General features: G+C 53.1%; 2 protein-coding genes across 5 annotated transcripts in view; both read right to left on the minus strand.

Annotated features, from left to right (window-relative positions):
- Positions 1-652: 652 nt before the first annotated feature.
- Positions 653-10,898, minus strand: Epn3 (epsin 3). Of its 3 annotated transcripts, XM_028772443.1 has the most exons (10): positions 10,623-10,898; positions 6,956-7,635; positions 5,916-6,034; positions 5,106-5,186; positions 4,797-4,925; positions 3,869-3,956; positions 3,183-3,452; positions 2,920-3,036; positions 2,582-2,815; positions 653-2,489 (listed from the first exon to the last, which is right to left on the minus strand). In XM_028772443.1, exons 2-10 carry the CDS (start codon positions 7,494-7,496, stop codon positions 2,161-2,163), a joined length of 1,908 nt encoding a protein of 635 aa, XP_028628276.1. In that variant the 5' UTR covers positions 7,497-7,635; positions 10,623-10,898; the 3' UTR covers positions 653-2,160. The 3 variants fall into 3 exon arrangements, with proteins under 3 accessions (XP_028628276.1, XP_028628277.1, XP_028628278.1); XM_028772444.1 differs by lacking the exon at positions 5,106-5,186; XM_028772445.1 differs by lacking the exons at positions 5,106-5,186; positions 10,623-10,898 and adding an exon at positions 9,108-9,126.
- Positions 10,899-12,242: 1,344 nt separating this feature from the next.
- The window catches only part of Mycbpap (MYCBP associated protein), a 20,250-nt gene continuing 15,409 nt past the window's right edge, over positions 12,243-17,083 (minus strand). Inside the window, exons 14-19 of one of the 2 annotated variants that reach the window (XM_028772466.1) lie at positions 16,417-16,812; positions 15,911-16,032; positions 14,831-14,946; positions 14,234-14,373; positions 13,914-14,084; positions 12,243-12,422 (exon numbers count right to left, since the gene is read on the minus strand). In XM_028772466.1, the coding sequence (XP_028628299.1) occupies positions 12,321-12,422; positions 13,914-14,084; positions 14,234-14,373; positions 14,831-14,946; positions 15,911-16,032; positions 16,417-16,812 (1,047 nt within the window). In that variant the 3' untranslated portion in view covers positions 12,243-12,320. The remainder of the gene's footprint in view (positions 12,423-13,913; positions 14,085-14,233; positions 14,374-14,830; positions 14,947-15,910; positions 16,033-16,416; positions 16,813-17,083) is intronic. The other variant, XM_028772465.1, reaches the window with a different exon arrangement.

Raw genomic sequence — 17,083 nt, forward strand, 5'->3', positions numbered from 1 at the left:
GCTGAGAGCAGGCAGCCCACCAGCTAGAAATGGGAAAGAAGGAAACAATGGCTTTGATTTCATGACAGATGAAGAGGAGGCTGTACTGGGTCTGTCTGGGAGAAAGTGAATTGAAGGCCTAGAGGTGAGATGGGATTCCTGACACTGAGTCTGAGGATGGGGGTAACAGACTTGGAGGTTGGGTTTTCCCAGTAAGACATGCTCCAGTGCCAGGGGAGCAGTTTCCAGGGAAGGCCGAGAGCCCTGTCGTGAATGCCAAGGATTTGGAGTGATAGCAGGACGTGGATGAAGATGGATGAGAGGTCTGGGATCAGGGAGTTAATATGGAACTAGGGTGAGAGCTGAGCCATGAGGAAAGCATGCTGGGAATGGGGAGTGGTTGCCCCAGACAGGGCAGAGTGCCAACCTTGGGGAGGAAGGTGAGCCTCATAACTTCAGGAAGCAAGGCCACCAACCAGTTCTTCGGGGCTCGGGGTGGGAGGGGGAGGGGCAGAGGTATGGGGCAGCAGAGCCCTGGGGCCAAGGAGCATTGAACCTTCTGGGTTTTGGAGGAGCAGAAGACAGACAGACAAATGATCAACTACCATGGGAGCATCCACATAGCAACCCTAAAAGGAAGGAACTCTTGCAAAGAAGGAGACAGAGGCATAGACACAGAGAGGTGAAGTCGTTTACTCAAGAGCGACTAACCACTCATCACCAAGAGATTATCATTAAGTTCAGCCCTGGAGCAGAGTTTGCCAGGGCCAGCTTCTAAACAGCTGTTCTTGCCCCTCCTACCTGCAGCAGCCCTGTGGCTGCCCTCCCTTACAACCAGAACAGCTCCTGCTCATGTACCTAGGAAGGACAGTGACATTGGGCCACCTCTCCTAACTAGGGTGCTTCAGGCTGAGGAAGTCCATGTGCTCTCAGTGACCCCAAGGAGAGCAAAGCCAGACCCAGGCTGCCTGCCAGGTCAGATCCTGAGTCCTGAGAACACATGGGTAACCATGGTAACCTTCAAGGCAGAAGTTCAGATGCCGTCTATGTTTGGTTTCCTAAACCCTGCAGCACCCTCCAGAGGTCCAGACCTCTGATGGTCAAGGTGGCTCTCTTCAGCCCTGGGGCAGAAAGGGGCTGGGGCGGAGTTAGATTTAAGATGATTAAGTCAGACATAAGATGTTTCCTGTGTCTGACTGTACTGCAGCTATATCCAGTGCTACTGGCTTGTCTAATATCTTTCCCTCCTCCTAGCTCCTGGAAGATGTGGGTTCAGCCATCCTAGGTTCCTCCTGAGTGAGCCCAGCATTTTGTCCAAGATAGTCAGTCAGTGTCTGCTGAATTAAATCTGACCCTTCCCCAGGGACCCAGACTGTCTGACTCTGAATCCTAGCCCCACATTCCTCCAGCTTTGTGATTTGAACATGTCACTGTACCTCTCAAAAGCCTCTGCTGGCTATTAAACAGGAGTAGTAAGAAAGGCCTGTGCTACCTCACTTGGACCTTTAGTTTATTGTTCTCCTGCCTTGTCTTTTTTTAAAAAAAATGTTGAGCCCAGGCTGACCTCGAACTCAGGATCCTCTTACCTCCACCCCCTTAAGTCTTGGGATTACTCGTATGTGTCACCATGTTCATCAACTCTGTTTTGAAATTCTTAACCCAGTTTTGGACAGAGAGCACTGCATATTCAGCTTAGGTAAGGCTTTACAAACTCTGAAGTAACGCCGAGGCTCCTTGCACTATGATAAAGTGAAATTCTCTGCCTAAGGTGCACAGCGCATCAACGAATGAGCAGATGCCCTCGCCCCTTACTTTAGGAGTATTCTGTGTGTGATGGACGAATGCCTGAATGAGAGCATGGAAGGGAGGCACTAGGCCGACAGGAGAGGGGAATGGGGGTTGAGAGGGCTATGAGGGAATACAGATTGTCAAGGAGTTTCTGCCTCAGCAGGCAATAGGAGCTGGGGTCCCGATCCAGTTGCCACACCCCTCAGAAAGTCCACTTGGTAAGAGCTGAGGACGTAGATTCCAGTCTTTATTAGGTGGGTGTAGTCTCCGTCCCCAAGATGTGGTCAGTCCCTAGCTCTGTTTCGGGATATATCAGGGGTCCACAGGTCAGTGCTCAACCTGCACGATCCGCCCTCGAGGAGGCGGGGCCTCGGGCGCAGGCGCTGAAGCGTCTCAGAGGAAAGGATTCGTGCCAGCCTGCGGGGGCAGCGGCCCCATCGGGCCGGACGTGGGTAGCAGTGGCTGAGGCAGGTTCGCGGGCGGCGGGGCAAAGGCTCCCGCTTGCGGGAAGACACTGACCGAGGCAGGGAGGGTCGCGCCGACCGGCACGCTGCTGAGCGGGAGGGGCAGGGAGGCGCTGTAGGTCATAGAGCCCAAGGGCGCCCCTACGGGTCCCCCCGGGGGCAGGCCCAGCGCAGGGGAGCCGGTGCGCATCTGGTTCAGGGTCGGCCTGCCCTGCTCGCCCGCACCAAACGGGTTAGTAGGGGACGGAGCACCTAGACCTGCGTAGGAGAGAAAAGAGGATCGGGACTTGGCAATGGCGGGAGAGGGGCGACCCCCATGGGATCCCAGACACCATGCCAGAGTGTTCTACCTGTCAGGAAGGGGTTTCGGGTCCTTGCAGCCAGGGGTGCCTTGACTAATGAGTCCAAGTTGACCAAAGAGGAAGCAGAGGGGCCCAGGAAGGACTCCGGAGTCCGGCAGGGGCGCGCTTCCTTTCCTGGCTGCTGTGTTAGCGCCTCTCCTAGCACACCCAGGTCAAGGGCTTCAGGCTCCTTCATGCCATTTTGCTTGCAGCTGGGGCTGGGGTCTCCAAATGGGTCTAGCTCTAGAAGAGAGGTGATCAGTTCAGTGGTGGGGAAGGAAGAGGGCAGAGGCGCCCCTGAAGTCTCTCTAAGACCAAGCAGCTGTATCCCCTGGCCTCTTGCTCACCCACAGGGCTGGGGGACTTCCCCGAAGGCAGGGCCTGGGCACTGTCCCGGCTCTCCTTGGGTTCTGTGGATTCTAGAGGTTTGGCAAATGGGTCGAAGGGCGAGGCACCACCTAGAACTAGCCAGAAGAAAGAGGGAAATAGAGTGAGCTAGAAGAAAGAGTAAGGCTGAGTCTGGGAAGTGGTCTTGCCATAGACTGTCATCGGATTGGAGGGAAAGGGACCTAGAAGTCCCCAGCTTCTTACCCCTATGCCCTTCACTTACCAGAGGTGTCAGAGGTCTCCACAGAGGCCCCCCAAGGGTCTGCTCCAGTGCTGGGAAGTTTTCGGGTAGGGGAGCTTGGTGCCCAGGGGTCTGCGATGGGGGGTCCAGAAGACAGCACTGGGGTCCTGCCCCAGGGCTCAGAGGAAGAAAGAGTAGGAAGCAAATCCCAAGGCTGGCTTCGGGACAGAGCATTTCCAGAGGGAACTGGAGACCAAGGGTCTGCAGAAGGTCCCCAAGAGGAGCCACTTGGCTCTGTGTTCGGCCTGAGACCTGGAAAGGAGAGCACACGTATTATCCCAACACTCCCCACTCTTTGTTCAAAGTCCTTCCCAATTGCCCAGCCCAGGTTGGGTGATGTGGTACCCACTTCACAAGTGGGATGCTGACGTGGAGCAAGCAGCCCTCTCAACCCCATGTTTATCAAGCCCAGGAGCCTGGATCTGCAATCTTGGGAGTGTAGCTTCAGTCAGGGCTTGCCTAGCCAGTGAGGACAGCTAGGCCTTCTGCTGAGCCTCCCACGAGCTAAGATCTGCAGGTGAGCTCCATCCTAGAGGCAGAAGCCCCATCCTAGAGGCAGCACAGTGGTCCTCAGTTACAGAGAGGAGGTATTTTGCCAGCAAGTGGCTGGAAGGAAGCAGGGCTCTTAGGGACCAATCTGGGAGCCTCTTGAAACCCTGCATGCCCACCTGGGATGTCCCATGGGTCAGCAGAGCAGTGTGTGGAAGGCAGGGCCGGGGCAGGTGCGAAGATGTCAGTCAAGTCCAGGATGGAGGACTGTGGAGGGGAGAGGCAGCCATGGCTCAGAAGTGGGTGGGGCCCGGAGGGAGGGGAGGCCTGACCTGTGGCCAGAAGCCAGCTCATTCCCCTCCTTTCTTCATTCCACAAGCATCTTTTAATGACCCCTCACCTCTGATCAGCATTTCCTATTTATAAAATGTTTCCTTATCCATCTCGTGCTCCATTTCATAACTTCCCTGCGAGGGAGTAATGTACCTATTTTACAGATGAACCAACTAGTTGAAGCCCAGATAGGGGAGGGCATTTGCCTAAGGTTATATAGCCAGGAAAAGACAGAATTGGGATAGATCCCAGGCCAACAGAAAAAGGTAGTCAAGACAGATCTTTTTTCAATGACTCTACTTCCCTAGCTGGCACCTAAGAGAAAATGGCCAGCACAGACACAGAGAGGAAGGATGGAGAAGTACCCCAGGGACAGCATGAATAGCATTCAAGGTTATCGTGATCACCTGCTCCCCTTCCCAGGGAACTTGAGATATTTTCAGCACCATGTGCTTGAGCCAGCTCCTAGGCCAGACCCACAGCATCATATGATTCTACAAGGTGAGAGCTGGAAGTGTCCAAAACACCTACTGTGCAAAATGGGAAACCGAGGCCAGCAGTGTTTCAAGTCACTAAGCGGCAGGAGGACCAAGGAGTCTCCATTGTGACTCTGATGTGCCACCTTGCTTCAGCTCAGTCACCAGCCCCTGCTGTGCTCCACTACCTTCATTTACCAGTTAGTGCTTGTAGCGAGCTGTGCTCTGCACACTGCGCAGATGCCAACCCAGTTACGCCCAGTCCTGGGCAGCCCACACTCCCCAGCCCACTCTCTACCTGACTAGTTTTCAGCTTCTCCTCCTCTTTTCTCTCTTCTCTCTCAGGCTCTCTGTCCCGTCGACGTTGGCCAGCAGGTTCTGCGCCATTGGCCACTGGAGAGTCATCTCCCTTCCAGGATCTCACCCCCTGCAGAATGACAGGTAGGGTGTGAGCCGCTGACTAGGGTCAGCAGAGAGCAGGTGGGCGGCACCTAGGTTAGCACAGCAGAGAAGCGATTAGTGCCCCCCTAGAACTGCCACCAATGCCTTCACCAGCACCAAATCATGGTCAGCACCTATGGCCTAGGTGACTCGGCCCCTATACTACCTTTTCATGCTCTTGCCGGCTCAGGCTCAGAGCCAGCTGCAGTTGCAGGTCCTCGTCCCTGTGGGAGGCTGGGGGGACGGGCTGTGAGGGAGGAAGAGAGGAGTGAACTTGGCCCAGTGATCTCACCCGAGGGCTAGAGGGCCAGCGCAGTCCTGCCCAGGCACGGCATGGTAATGGAGATGCCCTTTTGTTCAAGGGGATGGGCTTTGAAAGGGTGGCTGTCTCCCTTCCTGGGTCTGAAAAGCAGCTTAAGAATCAACCTCCCAAGTAGAGGCTAGAGAGCACCAAAGCCCTTTCCTTCCTCCAACAGCCACCATGTCCAGGTCTCGGGTCTCACCTATCTTTTTCTTCTGGGTACCCTGAGAACTTCCATAGCCTATCCATGTAAGAGGCATAAATGTTTCCTGCCTGCTCTATCTGGATCCATAGAGGTAATTACAATGGTGATGAGGTCTCAGAGGTGTTGTCCCTGTCATTCCAAAAGGACAGCTGGTGGGAGGAAGCAATAGACCCAGTGTTTTCTCAGAACGTATTGTGTGGTCAGCCCATACCTCTCCCTAACCAAGAGACAGAAGGCCCCTAAGATACACCACAGACCCCAACTACATACCGCCCTTTCGTGGTCCTGCTTGAGAACACCAAAGGTTGGGGTCCATGACTGGGACAGACCAGGAACACCAGTAGGTTCCGTGCTGTCTTGGGAGCTAGATTGGATTTCCAGGTCCAGGGTGGAAAGCCCAAATGGATGCTAGTGAACACCAGGCCCCTTTCCTTCCTCCAGAGGTGCCCCAGTACAGTCTCAGATCTCACCTTTTCGGCCTCTTCGCGGCTCATGGCCAGGGCTAGCTGCAGCTGCAGCTCTTCTTCTCCAGAAGTCTGGGGCCGTGCCTGCTCCAGGTCTGAGGCATAGCGCGGGGAGGAAGATGCAGCTGCAACAAGTGTGGGTTCTGTGAGCACAGCAGTACCCAGGGTCCCCACATTCCTCTGCCTGCCAGAAAGCTGGCGCTCACTGAGTAAGCCAGAGGAGCCTGGCTTTTCAGGCACTTGTGAGCCAGGCAGTACACTGGACACCCCTTTGTGGTTTTTCTACTGCATTGCTAGATGCCAGGGCCACCTTGACAAGGAGTAAACGTCACCAAAGGAGGACTGGCAATAGTCCTAAGTCAGGACTTAATGCAGGTCCTTCAGCTCTTGAACTCTTCGAATAGGACCCTAGCCTATTTGGGGCCATAGGGATTAGGAGGAAGGGATCTACCAATCAAACAAAATCACAGCCTCGGAGCCCCAAGCAGGCCATCACGGGCTTTATGGAAGGAGGGCTGTTCTGTCGTTCCTCAGGTCATAAAAGCCTCTACCACTTTGGGGAGCCATCAGGATGGATGTTTCAAGGACAATACTCTTGAGTGGCAGGGGTTTACAGAGTGTCAGGTGTCTGAGTAAAAAGGTCAAGGGCACTCTGACTGTCTCTCATTCATTTCTCAGATCAAACAATGTAGGGAGGGAGGTGGACCTCTGTTTTACAGAGCTGGTTGCCCAAGCCACTCAGCTTGGAAGGAACAGAATGAATGGTATGCAACTCCAGAGCCTGCATTTTGACCTCCAAGCCACCCTCTCAGCAGCTAACTAATAACAAGGACAAGCAGTCGATGACGTCATGATTTCACCTGCATCGCTGAGCACCCACTATGTGCTTTTCACATACATTGTTTATCTGAATGGATCCTCCCAATCGCCTTTTGAGGTAGGAACTATCTCATGGCTCCTGGTTGCAGAGCCATGACTGTGGCTGGCCTACCACCATCCCCCACCCCCCCCACCCTATCCAAGCCATACAGTCAGGGCCTACTCACAAGTGTAAGAAGAGGGGGAACCCCGAGATCTGCGGCTGAAGCCCAGCTGCCCGCTGCCAATACCCATGCCTTCCAGGGCCATTCGTTCTTTGGTCTTGAGAGCATGGGTTCGCTCTTGCCGCAGGCGCTCCTCGTCCTTGAGAAGGGACATCACCTGTTTGACCTTCTCACGAACATTGACACCCTGGTCCTTGCCATCGCGGTCAATATACTGGAAGTCCTTGAGAGTCTGGATGGTGTAGAGGTTCTCACGGCACTGGTGGGCCACGCGCTCCGAGCCCGTCTTGAGCAGGTAGTCCAACAGTGTCAGAGCCTTGTATACATGTCGCCAGTTCTTACCGCTGTCATTGAGCCGCCGCCACACCATACCCATAACCTCAGCAAAGGCCACTGTGTTGAAGGTCAGATCAGCAATCTCTGACATGAGCGAACTGGGTGGGCCCCAGGGGTCATTGCTGGTGGCCTCACGCACCTTGACCTCAGCCTCAGAGTAGTTGTGAACAATGTTCTTCACCTGACGTCGGAGCGCTGAGGTTGTCATAGTTGGGGACTTGGAGATGGGCGGCCCCCGCCCCCGTCGGAGGTAGAGGGCCGAGCGCCACCGTCTTGAGGTCACGGTCTCGAAGGATGGGCCGCCTCGCTTTCAGCAGGGCGGCTGTGTCCTTGGGTTCCACATGGGGCTGCGAAGAAGAGGATCTGGAATTCAGATCAGTGGCCTCCTCAGTATCCACTCAGTCAAGAATGGCACGGCCGAATCGTCCCTGCTACGGGAACAGCTTTTGGCCAACACTTACTTTTGCTTCTCTTGTTTCGCTCACTGTCCAATGGACACTCTTTGTTTGGCACACTCATACAAGTACCAGACCAAGACGTTGAAATCCCTGTCTCTAGTCACACATGGGGACAGTGGGACTCAGACAAATCGGTCAGCGATGCCTCTGAGATCACAGAGTTGCTGAGTGGGGGCACTCCTCCCCCCACCTGAATGCGTGGCTTCAAGGATCGTGGACTGACCACCAGGACGGTCACTTTCACTCCCACTCGTGCTTGCTCCCTCTCCACGTGTGCCGCAGCCTTTCCAGTTTAGCCCTTCGTCCTTTTTTCTCAGATGGCCACTTTTATAATTTAATTCACTCAACACCCATTTCCTGGGAGTCCTTTCTGACCCCCACCATCTGCTTGTAGAGCACCCACATCTAAGAGAAAGGACATAGATGCTCAGGAGTAATGAAGACACAATCAAGGAACATAATGGGAGATCTCCTAAAGGAGGTGACACTCAGGGGAAGGCACAAAGGGAAAATCAAGAAGATGGAGGGGACCAGCGAGGTGAAGAATCTGTCCCCTGATCAGACAGGCAGGGGAAGGTGCTTGCCTGGAAGGCTGCTTCTCTCCAGAGACTCAGCCACCACCTATTGGCATGCACACAGGACTGCTGTGACCCGCCTATGTCACAGGCCATGTAGGTGGCAGGGCTGAGACTTGACAACACCTAGTTCTCCTTGGGACTAATTCAATACTTATTGTTGGTGTCACCTATTTGCTAATTCATTAATCTAATTACTTGTCTCAGAGCCACCTTTTCAGGCAGAATGGAAGTTCCCTGAAGGCAGGGGCAGTCCAAGCAAACTACCAAGACCTTAGGCATACAGAAGACCACTGATAACCTGATAGAGGCAGACTCAGAGGGAGAATCAGCCACATGTCTTTCCACAGCCTCAGAAAGCAGAGAAGAGTGCCCCCTGACGGGGGGGCAGGGGGTTTACCAGAAACCCAAAGTGGGAGCCCTCTGCCATCACATGGCGCTAATATAGTTTGCACATGAATACATGTACACACACACACACACACACACACACACACACACACACAGAAGCTGGATCAGCAAAGACTCCCCTTTCTCCATGACCTCACTTCCTGTCAGCCATAGATGTCATACCCTCCCCAGATCACCCTCCAGCCCTACCCTGTGGAGCCTTAGCTGTCCCAGCCTCCTGAGCAGAGGGGAAATATAGGAAGTTTGTCCTTACAGCACCCACAAGTGAAAGATCAACTCAGTTCAAAGTACCCACAAGTCCTCACAGGTCCGTCTTGAGCTGAAGGATGGGATTGTGTGGAAATAGCATCCCCACTGGCCCATAGTGTCACCTACCTTCCGTCTTTCTGTCCAGCTGGCCTTCTGTGGGAATGCCACGGCCACAACTTGTTAAACTCCTGCCCTCCCCCTCGCTAATGACTCAGGCCTGTGTTCACCTCCCCAGTGGGAGGGCGGGCTGCCAGTAGCAGAGTCAAGATGGGGAATAATTGTGCACGAAGCCCGCCCTGGTGTACACGCTCCTCCCTACTGGCCGCCGGAATTGGTGGAACCAGTCAGATCAGACATCCTGACTCCACCAGAGCCCTACCTGGGCCTGGCTTCCTAGGCCTTTCTACTTTGCCAGGGTGGATACAACCAGCCTCCATGGAAAAGGGACCCTTTGTGTAGTTTCCACGGCCTTTACCTGGATTTTTCTCCTAAGAGCAAGGTGGACATTATGGGCACACCTTTGCTGGAGCTGGGGGAAGGAAGGGATCAGAAACACAAAGAGATGCTTGAGCTTCCATTCTTGCCATTCACAGACTCTCCTGGAATTTAAGCCAGTAGGGACACTGTAAGGAAGAAGAAAGCCAGGGCGAGGGCCCAGAGCATGCGTGAAGCCGAAGTTGAGAGGGAAGGAAGGCGGGAGGTGCGGCTGGGAGCCCTGCCAGCGGTGTTACAAGCAGAAGGTTTTATTGAACACAATCTGCCCAGGAATAAAAGGGAGTGAAACACAAACCCAGCTGCCGATAAGGCAGTGCGGCAGCGGCAGCCCTGGGCAGCCGGTATGGAATTACTGCAGTGACCTTGAGTCAGACCCTGCCAGGTGGAGGGAAGGACACCGAGAAGCCAGGACCTGGGGAGTCTACTTCAGAGATGGAAAGAAGGCAGGAGGGTACTAGCAGTGGAGTACACAGGCTGGTCTGAAAATGGGGGTTGGGGGGCATAGAGTATAGACTCCCACCTACACACAGGTTCCCAAAGAGATTCGGAGCAGTGGGATTTCTCAGGACACAAATCCAGAAGGGTGCCAGAGTGGGGGATGGAGAGATTCCTAAAAGTCAGCACTGAGGAAGCAGATGGCATCCCCAGGGTGGAGGTTCAGAGAGATGGAAAGAACCAATCACACGCAAGAATTTACCAAAGTATGTGTGCACCCCATCAGCCAGCACCCCTCCTCATCTTCTGTCCCCATCAGGTCCAGAGTAAGCAATGGGGGAGTGGCAGTGTCCTTCCTGCTGCTAGAGGGAATGGGGGACTGGATATTAGCTAGCCCTAGGCTGTCTGGCTTCATCAGACCTGAGTTGGCTGTGTCCTGGGGAGGTGGACTAAAGGGTCATTCTGAGGTTAAAGGTGCAAATACAGAGATGTGCCAGGATCTGGTTGAAACGCCACCAGGAATCCCCAGATGGCCCTGCGTCCCTTTTCTGGGGATAACAGGAAGGTAGAGAAGTTGCAGGTTAGAAGCCTCCGGGTTCCTCCACAGCCCTGCCTTACTCTCTCTAGAGGTTGGGAAAGAGACTAAGTCCTGAGCCCACTCTAACCCCCGCCTTCATGCAGGGTGCCACCGCGGCGCGGGAGGGAGCTTACCTCCAGAGTGGGCTCCCTCGCCCCAGCCCCCGCAGCCTCTGCAATGACCCTCTGACTTGTAGGGGGATGGCACAGCTTCAGGAGCAGCTCCAGAGCCATCCACCATAGACCCTGGTCGCGGGAGCCCCACCCTCGACCGAGAGGTACAGAGCTCTCTGAAGGACCGCAGGGTCCCCAGCGGGTTGCAGCTCAGCCTCTGGCGGCTGCTTCCTCGACTCCTGCCGGCCAGCACTCTCGGGAGGAAAGTTGTTCAGCTGGCCAGGCAGGTCTGCCTCAGCAGTAACAGGACACAGGATGACGGGCGGGCGGGCGTGTTTAACCCCTTCCTGCTGTCTGCCGGGCGGTGCCTTCAGGGGAGGAGGCTGGCCTGTTTGTCAGTCGGTGACCCCAGGGGGTACAGAGCTGGAGCTCAGCCACTCCCACCCTGTAGTGAGTTAACCTTTCCCCTACCTCCTCGGCTAGAAGTGAGTGAGGGTGGAAATGGAGGCAACTCCAGTACCCATACCATGCCCTAAGCCTCCAAGCAAAAGGCAGAACATTCCCTGGGGCTGGTCTTTACCTGCTCGCAGCTGGCTTCCCCAGCCTCTCCAAGGGGCCTGAGGACTCTGCCTCTCCAACTCCCGGGAGGATCCTGCCTGTCCTGAACCTCCTTCCATATCTTACCTGCAAAGCGCTGAAGGCTTAGGAGCTCAGTATGAATTCTGGCTTTTGGCTACTCCCAAGCTACTGGTTGCCCTTACTCCTCCATTGCTCCCAGAGACCCTCAGCCTACCAGTTGTTTGCAGTCGTTACAATAGAAACCCCAGGATGATCTGAGCAGGCAGTGCGTACTTTCTCAGCTGTTACCCTTCACCTACTCCACGGTCCCACATTCCTTTGTTCCAGGAAGGAGTAGGAATTCTTCACGCTGTTTTTGTTGTCTTGAAACCTTGTGGTTCCCCACCTCCTCCCACTGCACTGGCTAGCCTCAAAGCTCAGGTTGGTTTTGAATCCACAACCTTGCTGCTTCAGTGTCCCATAGCAGAAACCGGCTCAGGGCCGGGTGAGTTGACTGGAGGAAAGGGTCTAGCAGACCAGAGCCTTGAATATTAACTTCTGGCTTAGGACAAGGGCCCAAAAGGGAATGGATGGGGAGAGGGAAAATTGTACTTGTGAGAGTTTCTTGGAGCACTGTAAATATTTGTGTTTGTTTGTTTTTCTTCAGACCTGGGGTGGGTGTGAGCTGGGCCCCAGTTCCTCCCGGGTTTCAAAAGCTTGGCCAAGTGCCAGCCTTGTCATCCTGAAGCATCGATGAGGAGGGTGCTGAAGTAGAAGGCCTCAGACAGCCAGGTCCTGCCAGCTCTGCTCCTCTCCCCAGTCTCTCACTTGAGTTGGCTCCAGGAAGCACGACCCTAACGGTGCAGGCCTGAGGCAGGGAACTGCTACAAAGGCCATCTGTCCTGTCACCTGACTTCATTCCTTGCCCTGCCACCCACTGACTCTTCTGCTTGTCCCTTAATCATCACCTCTCTACTCATAGGTGGCTCTGAGAACCATACATGTGGGCAGGTGGGATACAGGAGGACCTAGACAGTCACCTGACACAGTTGAGATCCAGCATTCTCAGAGGCACAACGGAAATGGTAGGAACCTAAAGATTCTTTATTGACTTTTTTTTTTTTCAAACCACCTTTCCAGGAGGAAGCTTGGGCGCAAGAATCAGCTGCAAAAACGTAAAGGCTCTTCAACATTCTTTATGGAGCCGAACTCATCGGCCAGGACCATCACGTCTGTCACCAGGTTGTCCAGCAACCCATAGACCTGGAAGAATGGGATAGAGGTGAGGCCAAGGTTTGCTCTGTAGCGGGCACCAATGTATCAGTCTTGCTAAGAGAGAAGAGATGGAGAGAGAAACGCCAAAGTTCTCCGCTGTCCTGCTGCATGTAATTGTTTTCAGATCTGGAGTGGGCCTGGGCTCAGTCCCAGTTCTGTATTGGTTTTCCGGAAGCCAACTTTCCTTCCTGTAAGATCATAGATCAACATACTGAAGCTTCCAAGACTAAGCCCTCTATTGCAGCTAGACCACACAGCCTAAGAAAATTGACTCTTGGTATCATGGACTGAAGGAGGGGTTTATACCCCAGAGTCCCCAGAGCCCTATAATTACTTTCTGGGCCCCATCAGCCATCATAAAGCTCAATGATGTCACCGGCAGCATCAAACAGAACTTCGGGTCAAATGAGACCTGGGGGTATGGCGGTCCCACAATGTACAGTAATATAAGCCCAGATCTACAAATGCCTTATCAGTGAAAGATGAAACATCCCTGATAGATATGCTGACATACTGAGCATGCTTTTGTTAAACCTCCCCACACCTCAAAAAAAAAAAAAAAAAACCATAGTAACAAAACACCAAGATGACCTGCGGGCGTCTCTAAGGACCCATTGCATAAGACCAGATCTCGACTACGTCTTCTCAGCAGATTCACACTTGCTATCCTTTGGGAGCGTCCAGAACTCATGTTAAAATCTGCTCCCAGTGTAAGTGTTGACAGGTCTGGGGACCTTAAAGAGGTGTTTGAATCGTGAGGGCCCCACCCTGACAGATCACTTAATGTCTTCACAACCACGAGTCCTAGCAGTTGTCAGAAATCATGACTTTTCCTTTACTGCACCTTCCACACATACCCAGTTGCGCTTGGCGTCTTTCTACCATGAGTTGAAGCAACACGAGGCTCTCCCCGGAGCCCCACTCTCGGGCTTTCTGGCTTACAGAACCGTGAGCCAAAATAAACTTTTCTTACACATCACCTGGTCTGTTGTATTTTGTTATAGCAACAGAAAGAGGACTAAGACAATCCTACTTGGCATTCTCCAAAGAAATACTTCTGCCAGTGTGTACCTGAGGGGAGGTACAAGCAGCTTTAGAAAGGGAGGACTTCACCCTATTCTCTTCCCAGGAGTCTGTTTTCCAAAGGACAGCTAGAACCATCCTCAAGAGCCTAAGTCAGACCGTGTTGCTTTCAATGCAGAATTCTGCATGACTTCTGGGGTCACTCAGAGAAAACTCCATGGGCCAGCAAAAATCTTAACCACTCACTCGCATGCCCTGTCTGCTGCTTTTCTTCCTTGCCACTCTGCTGGCCTGCTCCTTCTGCCTCAGCTGCTTCCTCTGCTTAAGGAACCCTTCTCTGGCCAACCCTCATGTCTTCCCCCTCCCTTCTCTCTTTCTCCTAAAAGCTCTTTGTCAGAATATAGAAGAATGATCAATGCAGATGTGAGAGGTATGGCTGCCCTCTCTTCCTTTCACCTCAGCGTGCAACCGCTGGGTATATTTCTCCATGACCAGGGGGTCTATAGGCTCTTGTGACGGTGCCGCACTGTCAGAAGGAGGATCTTCTGAAAGCAGCCTGTCCCGGCTTGCAGACTTCACCACTTTCTTGTCATCTTTTGTCTTCTGTTTTTTGCTATTCAGGCGGTCCTACTTGGAGAAATGGAGACACACATCACCTCACTGGCTCCTAAGGGAAGTCTGATGCTCTCTCCAGAGCAGCTCAGCAATCGCCCCTTTCCCATGACTCCTCCCCCACCCCAGTCCCATCCAGGGTGCGGACCACATCCCTACATAACCTCTTTCCCTGGTGTCTTGGAACCCTTTTTATCATCTTTGTCTCTGGCACCCAGTTGTCTCTTCTCCTGGGCTCTCCGATCTTCCTTCCCAAGTTTCCCACCTGTCACCTTCACCTCCGTGACTGGAGGTGATTTTTGACCTAAGAGGGGAAAAGTGTGAGACATGCACAAGGCCTAGGGCCTGGCCTACACCACAGGCCTTTGTGAAGGTAAGCTGTGGGTATGAAGAAAACTTGTTCTCAGAGGCTTTAAGAGAATCCCTGCAAAGGTTTCTCTGAGAGCAGAAAGAGCTAAGGGGAGGGGGAGAACTTTCTCGAGTTCTGGACTTTATGGAACAGGAAGTGAGACGAGGGTTTGAGACAGTCCAGTCCAAGCTCTGCTATATTAAAGTCTCTGGGACTCAACATCCTAAGCAAGGGAACTGCACCAAGGTCCAATCTGAGTCTCAAATCCCAGCCACACAGAAGGATAGGTGATCTCCACCACCGCGAGCTCAATCAAGTACCTATCATAAGTGGACATACAGCCAAAGTACTACTGCTATCAGGGCAGAGCCTGGGAAAGGCTACACAGAGGTGAGGCCTCCCAGTGTCTGACCTTGTTCGTCTGGAAGATCCAAATAAACAGTCTCTTTCTCAGGCAGGCCCAGAAGATTTCTTAGCCACAGGGATTGGCTTACTAGGCTGTCAATCACGTCTCGCCACAGCTGCAAACTAGAGGAAAAGACATACTGGAGGAAAGCCATCACTCTTCCTTTGTCCTTGAACCTTCAGAGGCTCGGATGCCTCCCTTTAAAAACTCTAGTGCCGGGGGCTGGAGAGATGGCTCAGCGGTTAAGAGCACTGACTGCTCTTCCAGAGGTCCTGAGTTCAAATCCCAGCAACCACATGGTGGCTCACAACCATCCATAATGAGATTGGATGCCCTCTTCTGGTGTGTCTGAAGACAGCTACAGTGTACTCATAAATAAAATAAATAAATCTAAAAAAAAAATAGTTAAAAAAAAAAAAAAAAAACAAAAACTCTAGTGCCAGGAACTACCATGAGAACTCCAAGTCACGAACAGCCAGCCCTCCCTGACGCTATACAAGCGTTCGAGTTGGAATCTGGTTTTCCTGTGGTGAAGAGACAAGATCTAGGACTATTGTAAAGGGGCCCAGATGAACTCAGTCTTGCTTCAGAGTCTAAATTCCAGCTTGGAGTGATGGTTAGACTTGGGTCCAGTTCCATGGGAAGGGCTGAACCTTGCACAGGATTCCTGGCATGATGCTCCTGAGACTGTGCTCTGGCCTGATGAAAATGTATCCATACTAGTTCCAAATAGGCAATGGCCAGGTGACAACAGAGAAGTGAAGCTTTTCATGAGGCCCCCTCTTTCCTCAAGTGTCCTGCTTTCTCCCACCCCCCACCCCCATCCCTGTTCTTCGGCTCATTGAGAAGGAACAAGACCAGCGGAAGAGGGAAAAAAGACAAGCTGTTTGTACTGCTGTGGCTGCCTCCCCAGAGAAGCACCTAGCAGCGGTCTGGCTGCTGTGGCAGCTTCTAGAGTGTTATATGTTTACACTGTTTCTTAGCATCCTGAGCTCAAGGGTTGCAGAGTCTCATGAGTCCTGGAACCCCCTGGCCAGGTGCTACCAAGGGATAGAGGTCTAGGGTGGTCTTCTAGAAGGTACCTACCACATCTGGTGTAGGAGGTCGGACTGCAGTGGCTTATGCTCCTGGCACAGCTCCATGGCTGCCTTGTTGAGCTGGATGAGGGCATCCTCTCTCTGGAGCTCCTCAGGGAAGGTCATCACTGCCTAGTTAGGGGTCATAGGACACCACGGTCAACCATTCTGCACCAGAACTCCAAGAGTCCCTGTGTTCTCTAAGCAATGGGCCTAGTTACGTGGTGCAGGGCCAGGAACCAGAAGCAATGGAGTCTACAGAAGATGCTGTCTATGTGAGCCTGTGACCTCCCTCAATAATCTATTCCCATGAACCTCATTCTTCAAGGTTTTCACAGAAGCCCCTTGTTAAAAAAAAAAAAAAAGGTTTTGACTCAAGATTGCTTTTTCTGGGCCCTCTGGTTTTATCTATATGCTCATGGGACAAGGGGGTGGGTTGTTGAAGCCTCCCCGACTGGCTCCGGGCAGAAGCAGCATACTCAGGGACATTCTCTACCAATCCCTTAAGAGTTGCACCTGTCTGAAGTCCTCCAGGCACAGGTTCCATTTAGGTGGGGGAAGGCTTTCCGGATCACAGGGGCTCCTGGCATTCTCCCTGTCCAGACCCTCCTCCACCAGAAGCTCTTCCATGATGCTCTTCCGTGGCACACTCTTAACGCTTATACCAGACTTCTGAGACAGGAAGGAATCTCGAGGATCCCTGAGGGAGTCCATCTCCTGGGGAGGTTGCAGTTGCGGATACTCTGAGAGCAGGGTCCTGGCGCTCATCAGGCGATTTGAGGCCTTCTTAACAAACAGTAACGGCACTGGGATGACCGGATTTCTGAGGGCTTCCTCCTGGGCTGCCTTGGCCTCCCTGTACTGTTGCCACAGCTGGTGCAAGTTTTGCACCACTTGATGCTGGTAATGCAACTGTGGCCAAGGTGAGGGAGATACAAGTGAGAGGGCATACCCCAAACCCGTGCCTGTCACTGTGACTTCTCCCTTTGCCTTGAGGACACTAAGAGTCAGACCTGCCGCCACCACCAGCGGAGGACAGAGGAGCTCCTATTTCCTCTTCAACTTGCATCTTCAATTTAAATATCTCTCTCTCTCTCTCTCTCTCTCTCTCTCTCTCTCTCTCTCTCTGTCTCTGTGTGTGTGTGTGTGTGTGTGTGTGTGTGTGTGTGTGTGTGTGTGTGTG

Source organism: Grammomys surdaster, unplaced genomic scaffold (assembly GCF_004785775.1).
Source record: "Grammomys surdaster isolate TR1022 unplaced genomic scaffold, NIH_TR_1.0 213, whole genome shotgun sequence".
Taxonomy (NCBI): domain Eukaryota; kingdom Metazoa; phylum Chordata; class Mammalia; order Rodentia; family Muridae; genus Grammomys; species Grammomys surdaster.